The following is a 12,525-nucleotide window of genomic DNA, read 5'->3' on the forward strand; positions in this document are numbered from 1 at the left end:
GGTGCGAGGGGAAGGGGGTGCGAGGGGAAGGGGGTGCGAGGGGAAGGGGGTGCGAGGGGAAGGGGGTGCGAGGGGAAGGGGGTGCGAGGGGAAGGGGGTGCGAGGGGAAGGGGGTGCGAGGGGAAGGGGGTGCGAGGGGAAGGGGGTGAGCTGGGAGCGGGGGGGGGGTGGGGTGGAGGGGGTGCAGGTAATAAAACATTGCATCAGCTCCCACCATTGTCCCTTTTACAATGGTGTACTACTACTGGGATCGGGATCCGGGAGCCGAGCCGGAGTTGTGGGGAAAGTTTGTGTGGAAACAGCGTGGAGTCACCGAGTGAGCAGGAGCCGCTGCTGGGACCATGTGGCTGCTCTTCCTCCTGATCGCCGCCGTGGGCGGTCTCCCCGAACACAGTCAAGTGGCCTTCCTGTCCATAAGAGCATACAGTCTGTATATGTATAACCTTGTAACGTAAACCCAAGGCAGCACACAACAGGCGGAGAGAGCAGGGGAGGGGCGAGTGGGGAGCGAGTGGCCGGAGAGTGTCAGCCGTGGGTGGGGTGGGGGACGACTGTGGGCAGTGAGCAACCTGCAATCTGTGGCCAGGCAATCGACCGGGGTTGGGGGGGGGAAGGAGGAGAGTGCAGCCGCCGGCACCAAGGTCTTCTGCCGCTCACTCCCTGCATTACACGATCTGTGCATGCGCCAACCAGTCCTGACAATGTGGAACGCCACGCATGCGCAGAGCAGGGGCCTGTTTGCACATGTGCGCATCTTGGCGCAGACTGATGACGTTAGCGGCCGGCTGCATTGTCAGGAATCACTTTGAATATAAAGACTACTTGCTTTAGGTTTGGTGATGACAACACATTGAAGTCACTAGTTGTAATTTCATGCAAAACGGCTGGAGTGAGCCACCTTTTAAGTACTGAGGTAGTCTCAGGTGAGAATATTATGCTTTTGCGTAAACCTTCTGTGTAAAAGGCACAAACAAAACTTGACATGGAGCATGATAAGGTGTGGATCTACAGTTTATCCAGTCAGGATATTATTGTATCCCCTTAAAAATACCCGATGTTTCTCAGAGTGTTAGATGAGTATCAATGGCATCAGGTAATAAGAAACAAAGAGCAAAAAAAATCAAATTGTCTTAAAGTTGCAGAGACAATTTGCTCACCCTACTTGTCAAAGGTTAAATAGCCTACTTAATGAAGAGAATTCAAAGCTAATAGAAGAAATAAGTGAGAAGTGTGAAATTTGTAAAAAGTACTGGAGGATGCTGCCACATCTAATTGTAAGCCTTCCAATGGCATTCGACTTTAATGAGGTTATTGCCATGCAGCAAAGACAGAAATATGTTTATTCTACATTTTATAGACCTGGCAGCCAGATTTAGTCTTTCCCCAATAATACATATCAAGGACAAAAGGGTGATTATGGACAAAAACATGGAGAAATTGGATAATTGGCACCAGCCAAGTTTCTGACTGATAATGGAGGGGAATTTGCAAATGGAGTTCAGAGACATGTGTGAAAACATGAACATTATGGTCATACCACAGCTGAAAGTTCTTCCAGCAATGGACTGTGAAAGTAATCATGTGGTGAGGTGACTAATTAAATGCAACATAAAATTTTATTTGATCAACCAGACTGCAAGTTGACAACTGCCTTGACATGGGTGGTTCATACAAAGAATTCACTCCCGATGACTGGAGGATATCGTACTTATCAACTGGTCCACGGGCAAAATCCCTTATTACCTTCTGTGCTGTGTGATAGTCCTCCAGCTCTAGAAGGTACTACAATTAGTTGTACTTTTTCCTGCACATTTGAATACTTTGCATGCAGGGTTTTGTACATTCTACATGTGGGTTAATGTACATTCTACAAAAGGTGCGATTGAGAAATGGTAATGGATTGACCTTGCTGGTTTGAAACAAATACTGGAGAGAAAGGAAATCTATAAACTTAAATGCATGGATACAAGTCATCAACTGTCTGATTCTTTTCTTTTTGTAAAGCAGTGTCCAAAGAAATTGTTTGGAGTCCGAGGGGAATGGAGTCTTGCAATGGAATGCTTTGTACAGAATATGGAGGTTTATAATTTAATTTGTTCTGAAATTTTGGTTGCACTATAATCTTAAATTTTTATTTACAGGGAGAGAAGGGTATCTTAATTGTACATTAATTGTGTTTAATCGTAGGCAGGCAGTGGGCATTCACTTGTGTCCCTATAAATGGGCACTGACAAACTGTAGTTGTGGGGTTAGGAGATGCTTGCTTGTACTCTGTAAATGTTAATAAATGCTTGTAAAACTGTGTAAAGATTGGCTCCAGTTATATCAGTCATCAAATGGTTTCCTGGACTATAGCATTGGATGAGCAGAAATTTCCTCCAATTAAATATTGAGAAGACTGAAGCTATTGTCTTCAGTCCCCGCTCAAAACTCCATTCCCTATCTACCAACTCCATCCCTCACCCTGGCAGCTGTCTGAGACTAAACCAGACTGTTTGCAACCTTCTGGTCATTTTTGACGCAGAGATGAGCTTCTGACGACATATCTGCACAACCACTAAGACCTCCTATTTCCACCTCTGTTTCATCGACCAACTTCTCGCCTGCCTCACCTCATCCATGCCTTTGTTACCTTAAGATTTGACTATTCCAACACACTCTTGGCTGATTTTCCACATTCTCCTCTGTAAAACTGAGCTCAACCAAAACTCTGCTACCTGTGTCCTTACTCACACAAAGTCCCAATCACCGATCACCCCTGTGCTCATTGACCTACACTGGCTCCTGGTCAAACACTGCCTCGATTTAAAAAATCTCATGTTGGTTTTCAAATCCCTCCATGGCCTCGCCCCTCACTATCTCTGTAATCTCCTCCAACCCCACAACTTTCCGAGATATCTGCGCTCACTAATTCTGGCCTCCTCAGCATACCTGATTTTAATTGCTCTACCATGGGTGGCTCTGTCTTCAGCTGCCTAGGCCCTAAGCTCTGGAATTCCCTTCCTAAACCTCCCTGACTCTCTACCGCTCTGTCTTTAAGATGCTCCTGAAAGCTCTTTGACACCAAGCTTTTAGCTGTCTGCTCTAATATCTCCTTTTGTGGCTCAGTGTCTAAATTTGCCTTATATCACACAGGTGAAGTGCCTTGGGACGTTTTATAAGGTTAAAGGTGCTATTTAAATACAAGTTGTTGTTGTTGGTCACTTTTACAGAAAGCAGTTGTTTTTTACATTTCAGAACTATAAACTGAATTCAAATTCTCAAACTGCCATGATGGAATTGTTAATGCAGGCCTCTGGATTTGTAGTCCAGTAATGTAGATGTACAAAGGTCTTCCCTACCATGCCATGCCACCCAAAACCTCCCATTTGGAAGTAAAGAAGGGTAGAAGAGCAGAAAGGGAGCAACAGCAATTAAAAACAAATAAACAAAGATGAACAGAAGACATGGAAGCAGAAGGGAAGAGAGGCAGAAACACAAGCCTAAATCCCATACTAGGAGTTGAGCACAAAAATCAAGGCTGACACTCCAGTGCAGTACTAAGAGAGTACAGCACAGTGGCGCAGTGGTTAGCACCGCAGCCTCACAGCTCCAGTGACCTGGGTTCAATTCTGGGTACTGCCTGTGCGGAGTTTGCAAGTTCTCCCTGTGTCTGCGTGGGTTTCCTCCGGGTGCTCCGGTTTCCTCCCACATGCCAAAGACTTGCAGGTTGATAGGTGAATTGGCCATTATAAATTGTCACTAGTATAGGTAGGTGGTAGGGAAATATAGGGACAGGTAGGGATGTGGTAGGAATATGGAATTAGTGTAGGATTAGTACAAATGGGTGGTTGATGGTCGGCACAGACTCGGCGGGCCGAAGGGCCTGTTTCAGTGCTGTATCTCTAAACTAAAGAGTGTTGTCTTTTAGAGGAGACGTTAAACCAAGGCCTCTTCCGCCCTTTCAGGTGGATGTAAAAGATGCCACGGCACTATTTCGTTGGAATGGTGTCCTTGACAATACTTATTTTAGTTCTTTGAAGGAGTAACATGGGCCGCAGATAAAGGGGAGCCCATTGACGTACTGTACTTGGATTTCCAGAAGGCATTTGATAAGGTGCCACAGAAAAGGTTATTGCGCAAAGTAGGAGCTCATGGTGTGGAGGGGTAACATATTAGTTTAGAGATACAGCACTGAAACAGGCCCTTCGGCCCACTGAGTCTGTGCCGACCATCAACCACCCATTTTTATACTAATCCTACACTAATCCCATATGCCTACCACATCCCCACCTGTCCCTATATTTCCCTACCACCTACCTATACTAGGGGCAATTTATAATGGCCAGTTAACCTATCAACCTGCAAGTCTTTGGCATGTGGGAGGAAACCGGAGCACCCGGAGGAAACCCACGCAGACACAGGGAGAACTTGCAAACTCCACACAGCTTGGATAGAAGATTGGCTGGCTGGCAGAAAACAGAGTACACATAAATGGGTCCTCTTATGATTGGCAGGATGTGACAAATGGAGTCCCGCAGGGGTCTGTGCTGGGGCCTCAACGTTTTACAATTTATATTAATGACTTAGATGAAGGGAGCGATGGCTTCGTAGCCAGGTTTGCAGATGACACAAGGACAGGTCGGAAAGTATGTTGTGAAGAGTACATAAGCAGGTTGCAGACTGATATAGATAGGTTGAGTGAGTGGGCACAAATCTGGCAGATCAAGCATAATGTGGGAAAATGTAAAGTTGTTTACTTTGGCAGGAAGAATAAAAAAGCAGAGTATTACTTAAATGGAGAATGACTGCAGAATTCCACGGTGCAGAGGAATCTAGGTGTTCTAATGCATGTCACAAAAAGTTAGTATGCAGGAACAGCAAGTCATAAAGGTGGCTAATGGAATGTTATCCTTTATTGCGAGAGGAATTGACAATAAAAGTAAGGATGTTATGTTTCAGTTATACAGGGCATTGGTGAAACCACATCTCGAATACGTTGTGCAGTTTTGGTCTCCTTATTTAAAGGAAGGATGTAAATGCGTGGGAGGCAGTTCAGAGGTGGTTTACTAGATTGATACCTGGAATGAGTGGGTTGGCTTATGAGGAAAGGTTGTGGACAGACTGGGCTTATTTTCACTGAGTTTAGAAAAGTGAGGGAAGACTCGATTGAAGTTTATAAGATCCTGAACAGTCCAGACAAGGTGGATGTGGAGAGGATGTTTCCTCTTGTGGGCGAGTCCAGAACTAAGGAGCACTGTTTTAAAATTAGGGGTCGCCCTTTTAGGACAGATGAGGAGAAATTTTTTCTCTGAAGGTTGTGTGACTTTGGAACTCTGCCTCATAAGTAGTGGAGGCGGGGTCATTGAATATTTTTAAGGTGGAGGTAGATAGATTCTTGTTAGGCAAGGGAATCAAAGGTTATCGGGGGTAGATGAGAGTGTGGAATTCGAGACGCAAACAGATCAGCCATGACCTTAGTGAATGGCGGAGCAGGCTCGAGGGCCGAATGGCCTACTTCTGCTCCTAATTCGTATGTTCCTATGTACTTCTCAATCAACATCACAAAACAGATTATCTGGTCATCATCACATTTGCTGTTTCTGGGAGCTTGATATGCGCATATTGCCAATCATGTTTCCTGCATTACAACAGTCACTACACTTCAAAAAGTACTTCATTGACTGTAAAGTGCATTGCAACGTCCTGTGGCTGTGAAAGGATCTATATAAATCCAGGTCTTTTTTCAAGCAGAGAGCCGACAAGAGGAGAGACTCCAATTTAACCATAAGCATTGCCATGGAAGATCCCCTTTTAGCTGAAAAAAAGCTTGGCCATCATGACTGCAATTTTCAACTTTTTTTTCCCTTGATGTCACTGTAGCATTCCTAATGCTGGCTTTAGTTAGTTTCATATTGTCCCTTTTTTCTTAACAAATGAATCTTTAACAGTGATATCTAACAAAAGGTTATATTTTCTTGGAACTTCCCTTTTTATCAATTTCAACTTGGCTTTTCCTTCAACCCTTCTTTTGTTTTTGTTTTCAACATTCACTCCCTCCACCACTGACGCACAGTGGCAGCAATGTGTACCATCTATAATATGCACTGCAGCAACTCACCAAGGCTCCTTCGACAGCATCTTCCAAACCCGCAACCTCTACCACCTAGAAGGACTAAGGCAGCAGGTGCATGGGAACGCAACCACCTGCAAGTTCCACTCCAAGTCACACACCATCCTGACTTGGAACTATATCGTTGTTCCTTCACTGTCGCTGGGTCAAAATCCTGGAACTCCCTTCCTAACAGCACTGTGGGTGCACCTACACCACATGGACTGCAACAGTTCAAGAAGGCGGCTCACCACCACCTTCTCAAGGGCAATTAGGGATGGGCAACAAATGCTGTCCTAGCCAGCGATGCCCACATCCCGTGAAAGATTTTTAAAAAATACAAGACTCCCTTGTCCATCACTGCTGATATACAAATAAGCTATTTTTCTTCTGTACCAGTTATTACACAAAAGCATACCCCAACATATCTTTCCCACAAGTGAAAATTTAGTACACCTAAAATAGGTACTAACATTTAATTACTAGCGTTAAGCGGCCTCACAACACACACAACAGTATAATGATATACATATGAAGTTATAGGGCTGAATTTTATGGAACTGGCGAGGGTCCTGATGCTGGGCCTAAAGGTCGAGGAGGCCCTGCCTCGGCCCCTTGGAGACGCACCACCCCGGTTTTATTTAACGAAGCTTGGGCAATTAACTCCCCGGTGGCATGGTCCTGTTCCTTTAAGGATGGGGATCCTGCCTCCCAAAGTTGCCGACCAATCAGTTCAGTAGTACGGACAGCGCCTCCTGGAGTGGTGGCTCCTGCCTGTACTACAAGAGGCCTGGAACCCAGGTTAAGTATGGCGGGGTTGCTGGGGCCATTTTGGCAGGCCCTGACAAGCATGAGGGGGGGCATTGAGGGCAGAGGGCGTTGCTCACGGAGGGACGGCCTCTGCTGCCAGAGGCCCTCCGTGGGCCACAGATTGCTTATGGAGTAGGTCCCCCTCCCACCCCCAAGCCTGCAGGGAGGCCACCTTGTTTTACTAGGCGACCTCCCCATGTGGTACAGGAGTAGTGAAGTCTTGCTTCAATTGTATAGAATCTTGGTTAGACCGCAACTGGAGTACTGTGTGCAGTTTTGGTCCCCTTACCTTAGGAAGGATATTATTGCCATAGAGGAAGTGCAACGAAGGTTCACCAGACTTGTTCCCGGGATGGCAGGATGGTCCTATGAAGAGAGCTTGGGGAAACTGGGCCTGTATTCGAGAGTTTCGAAGAATGAGAGGTGATCTCATTGAAACCTACAAAATACTTATAGAGATAGACAGGGTAGATGTGGGGATGTTGGGGAGTCTAGAACCAGGGGACACAATTTCAAAATAAAGGGGAAGCCACCTAGGACAGAGATGGAGATAAATTTCTTTACTCAGAGGATTGAGCGCCTTTGGAATTCTCTACCTCAGAGGGCTGTGGAAGCTCAGTCATTGAATAGGTTTAAAGTAGAGATTGACAGATTTCTAAATACCAATGACATAAAGGGATATGGGGATAGTGTGGGAAAAAGGTACTGAAGTGGATGATCGGCCATGAGCGTACTGAATGGCGGAGCAGGCTCGATAGACTGAATGGCCTACTCCTGCTCCTACGTTCCTATGGTGGAGGCCCCTGGTGGCAGTGAGAAGAGGCCCTTAAGTGGCTATTAATTGGTCACTTAAGGGCCTCAAATGGCCTCTGGGTGTGAAGGCTGTCTTCGGCCTTTACCGTCTCCGACAAAATCACATTGCGATGGGCGTTCCGCACCCACCCCCCCACCTCCTATCCCATCTCCTGGGGGCCCATAAAATTGCAGCCATACAGTCATTGCTGCACAGAAGGCAGCCATTTGGCCCATCATAGAAATTTACAGCATGAAAAGAGTACATTTGACCCATGGTGTCCACACTGCCTGACAAGGAGCTATCCAGCCTAATCCCACTTTCCAGCTCTATGTCCGTAGCCTTGTAGGTTACGGCACTTCCATTGTATATCCAAGTACTTTTTAAATGTTATGAGGGTTTCTGCCTCTACCACACTTTCAGGCAGCGAGTTCCAATCCCCACCACCTTCTGGATGAAAAAAAAACTTGCCCTGGATTCCCCTCTAAACCTCCTACCCGAAATCTATGCCCCCTGGTTATGGATCCCTCAGCCAAGGGGAATACAGCCTTCCTATCTACTCTACCTGGACCCCTCAATTTTATACACATCGGGCAGAATTTAGTGAACCTGTCATGGGTCCTGGCGGCGCACCGGAAGTGGGTGCTGTCACCACTTGTCACATGTGCAGTCGGTCCACCGTGATCATGTGGCAGGTGGCCAATTATCATAATGGAGGTGCAGGACCTGGCCAATCATGTGCCGGGGGTGGGCGGCGAGGCACCAATGGCGTCATCAGCTGAGACAATGCAGGTGCTGGCCCCATCTTTAAAGCACTGCCAGTCCTGCTTAAACTGTTGCTTCACTTACTGACTTTGCTGTTGCTTTGCCTTTGATGAAGTTTTTCCATTGCTGAACTGCTATGCTGCTGCCTCCCTGCCTGGAGACCCTCTGCTGCTGAACTGCTGCCCACCTAGAGTCCCTCTGCTGCGCTGCTGCCCCCCTGCCTGGAGTCCCTCTGCAGCTGAACTGCTCTGCCGATGACCAAGGACTCAGGAGTGCAGGAACTCTGTGGAAGCCAAGAAGGGCCATGTCAAGTGCAAGACATTGGGTGGTCCCACAGTTCAGTGATGCCTCGCTGGACGTTCTCCTCTAGGTTGCAAGGGATAGGCAGGAGGTCCTCTTCCCCAGCAATCGCAAGAAGAGGTCCTCCCGCCTAATCAAGCAAGCCTGGATGGAGATAACTGAGGAGGTTAGCAGCCGTGAGGTCACCCAATGCAACTGGGCACAGTGCCATAGTGGGTCAACGATCTCCTTCATTCTCCCAAGGTGACAGCTCCATAACACTCTCCTTTTTGGGACAGCAAGTGGCTATGCAGGAGGATGTGGGACATTGGGAGAGGGGCACTACAATTGTGCTGGCAGAGGGGTCAGGCTTCATCTCATCCTGACAGATGCATGGCTGCATCTCTGTCACAGATCACCTTCTTTCACAGCTCACCCCCCCACCCCCATTAAGTCTCCTGAGAGCAGGCGCAGCATAAGCTATATTGGAAACCGCACTACGGGACGAGGGGATGACACTAGCAGAATTGTCATGTTGATCTCTCTGCGAAGTTGGAGGCAGCCTGAACTGGTAGAGGAATCCAAGATCTGCGGCCTCTCCCTGCAGCTGAGGAAGAGGCATTAGAATTGTCAGGGATACAGGGCAGCTGTGTCATATCTGATGGAGAGACTGCAGTCTCCAAGCAAGAGAGTGAGGATTGGCTTCCATTGATGTGCAGTTCACTCTTGAAGACCCACAACATGTATGGCTGGCATGAAGAGATTTGCATAGCCTAATCCACACATCTGTGCTCTCACGCAGGTCAGCGTTCACAAGAGACTCAGCCAGAACGGGGCCAGATGTGCACCTCTGAGGAGGAGCAGGAGCACTCAGGATGCATCATCCCATGACTCTCCCATACCTTCCACCAGCACAGATACTTTCACCTCAGTGGAGTTCTGCCGGCTGTAGAATTAGGGTCACAAGTGGGTTAGAGTCCCGCATATGCACACAACCCGCTAGCTGAGGCTGAGACAGCCCAGGCCTCTGATAGCCATAGTCTTCACTGACAATACCGTTTAGACATTTGGAGGTAGCTGATTCGAGTCCAGCAAACTCCCTGGTGCAGGTGGGCTCTTTGTGGCATGGCCAGCTGCTGCTGCTCTCGCTGTGGAGCTTCACAGGCAGGTGCAGCTGCCTCTTGGCCCTCGCTCCGTCGGAGGTGCCACATCACGCCACGGGGTCCAAAGATACAGGGTGTATGAGACCCATGCAAGATGCCCTGTAGGCCTGTTGATGAAGAGACGATCCTATTCTGTGAACTAAACTTTTGCAACATCTCCCGGCAGACTCGCTGACTGCCCTGCCTTGCTGATGGCCATCCCTTTCATCCAGCAGTAGGGGCCATCACAGATCTCACCCAAAGATTCAGTCACCTGATAAAGCCACGCAAAACCAAGGACCCCCCCTTGCAGAGATCCCGAGATTACCACCCCCCCATCCCCACCCCGCAGAGACCCCCAGATCCCAACCCACCCACCCCCTTCTTTGCAGAGCACACTGCACTGCAGTCCAACGATGGCCTCTGCAACCCACTCTTCCCCTAGGTCCATGGCTGCCTACCTATCTGAAGCCTCGCTTCAGTGCCGCCATCTTTAAACGGTGGTGAACCTGAAGGCATGTGATTGCCGCCCGCCAGCCAGCCACTAAATCACAAGCCCACCATTAAATCGATGTAAATTAGATGCAAATGCATTACAATCAAGTTCTCAGCAATTTAAAATAGATTCCAGTTGCATCGGGGCAGCAATGCCACCTTGATACTTTCCCGCTGCTGACTAAATCTGGAACCGACATCACGACACCGGATTTCCCGATGGACGCTTCCTATGCGATTCGCCGTGCCCCCAAGCCACCATTCCCATTTCAAATGGCCGCACAAAATTCTGCCTATTGAGTCCATGCTGACTCTTTGTTCAGCAGTCCAGTCAGTCCCGCTCCCCCACTCTATCCCCGTAGCCCTGCAAGTTTATTTCCAAGTGCCTATCCAATTTCCTTTAGAAATCATTAATCGTCTCCACTTCCAACACCCTCGTAGGCAGCAAGTTCCAGGTCATGACCACTCACCGCATAAAAAAGTTCTTCCTCACATCCTCTCTGCATCTCTTGCCCAAAACTATAAATCTGTATGTTAAATACAGAAAAAATAGCCACCTGAAGGCTGAGCTATGTGAACCAAAGAATAAATGAACCTGCAGTTATATAGTGTCTTTAACATCCTCAGAAAGCACTTCACATTCAATGAATTTTTTTTGAAGTGCAGTCACTATTATATGGGCAAGTACCACAGGCAATTTGCTCACAGCAAAGTGCCGCAAAAAGCCAATGAGATAAATGACTAGTTAATTTGTTTTGGTGGCATTGTTATATTTTGAGTAATAAATGTTGACTGAGGTAACGCCCCTGCTTTTCTTCAAATTGTGTTATATGATCTTTTATGTCCACCTGAAACAAGCAGATGAGGCCTCAGTACCCAACACTGAATATCTGACAACCTAATCTTTAATATTTTTATAACATTGTACAGCAATTCAATGCACTGAGAAACCTTGAAATCATAATGTATCAAAAAATGTTAACAAAAGCACACAAGTCACATCTACATTGTTTTACCTCTTCTAAAGTGCTGTCTCCAATTTTACCTCCACTTTTCCCATGAGCCTTCAATATCTCCCTCAGCCCAGTTCCTGCACCATGACGAACCTGGCAGCAAAAATAAATGTAGAAGTAACAAATGATTAAATTATTCATTTTTAAAAATTTATAGCTCAGATGCAATGTTATTTGAACAGATTATCTATAAGTTTCTAACATTTATGTGGGAACCAGATAGTTTTGTGCACTAGAAACACAAAGCACCGTCCTGTGTGTTGTGTTATCGCTTTCTTCAGCAATAAAGGTACCAAAACAATCTTGAGCTGAATGGTACTTAATAAAGAACCCACTATTTAATTAACAAGAGAGCTCTAAAATACATGCGTGACTAGCTGACTAATACAACTCCAACTGAACTGAACGTTGGTTGACGTCACTTCCTGTAACGATGTGTGAGTGATACCACAACATCCCCCTTTCCTAAAATGAAAATACACAAAAGATAAACTATGTACACAATGAAAGAGAACAGTTTTGAGTAATTATTACATATGCACTGACTTTCTTGCCCTTCAGTCAAGTGTCTCTAAAACGTACTAGTGGTCTACTAACTCGACCTGATCTTGTCACTGCATAGCTTGTTTGAGAACTAGATGTGTCAAATATTTTTCCTTCTTGCCCTGTGTGTTCTGACAGGTCATCCTGTGCTTGAGCATTACACTTGTCACTTTTCTTCACTACGTTCTGTGGATTGGAACATGAAGGTGTTCTCTTAAGCATTAGGGTTGTCAGGCACAATGTTGCTAGCTAGATTCCTCAGCTTACATCTGTTCCTTCTTAGTCCCTTCTTGTTAGGGGTGGTAACTTCATAAGACCTTGGTTCATCACAGATTTTGGACACCTCTGCGGGAAACCACATTTTCTCCTGTGCATGGATCACTCTGACCTTCTGTCCAATCTGTAACGGTGGTAGTTCCATGCCTGTGTGTTTGTCATGCACAGCTTTCATCATTTCTTGTTTGCTAACAGCTTGTCCTGTATTCAAGAGATTTCATGAAATGATGACTTGGAAGTGTTGTTTTAATTTGCCTTCCAAATATAATTTCTGCAGATGATGGTAATCCTTTGCCGATTGGCATTGCCCTTAGGTGC

General features: G+C 46.6%; 1 protein-coding gene across 8 annotated transcripts in view; it reads right to left on the reverse strand.

The window, feature by feature from the left end:
- btaf1 (BTAF1 RNA polymerase II, B-TFIID transcription factor-associated) overlaps positions 1 to 12,525 on the reverse strand; it is a 210,103-nt gene that overhangs the window by 124,365 nt on the left and 73,213 nt on the right. For all 8 annotated transcript variants that reach the window (XM_068052646.1, XM_068052653.1, XM_068052652.1 and 5 more), the window contains one exon: positions 11,392 to 11,481. In XM_068052646.1, the coding sequence (XP_067908747.1) occupies positions 11,392 to 11,481 (90 nt within the window). The remainder of the gene's footprint in view (positions 1 to 11,391; positions 11,482 to 12,525) is intronic.

The sequence above is a fragment of the Heterodontus francisci genome, chromosome 20 (genome assembly GCF_036365525.1).
Source record: "Heterodontus francisci isolate sHetFra1 chromosome 20, sHetFra1.hap1, whole genome shotgun sequence".
Classification (NCBI taxonomy): domain Eukaryota; kingdom Metazoa; phylum Chordata; class Chondrichthyes; order Heterodontiformes; family Heterodontidae; genus Heterodontus; species Heterodontus francisci.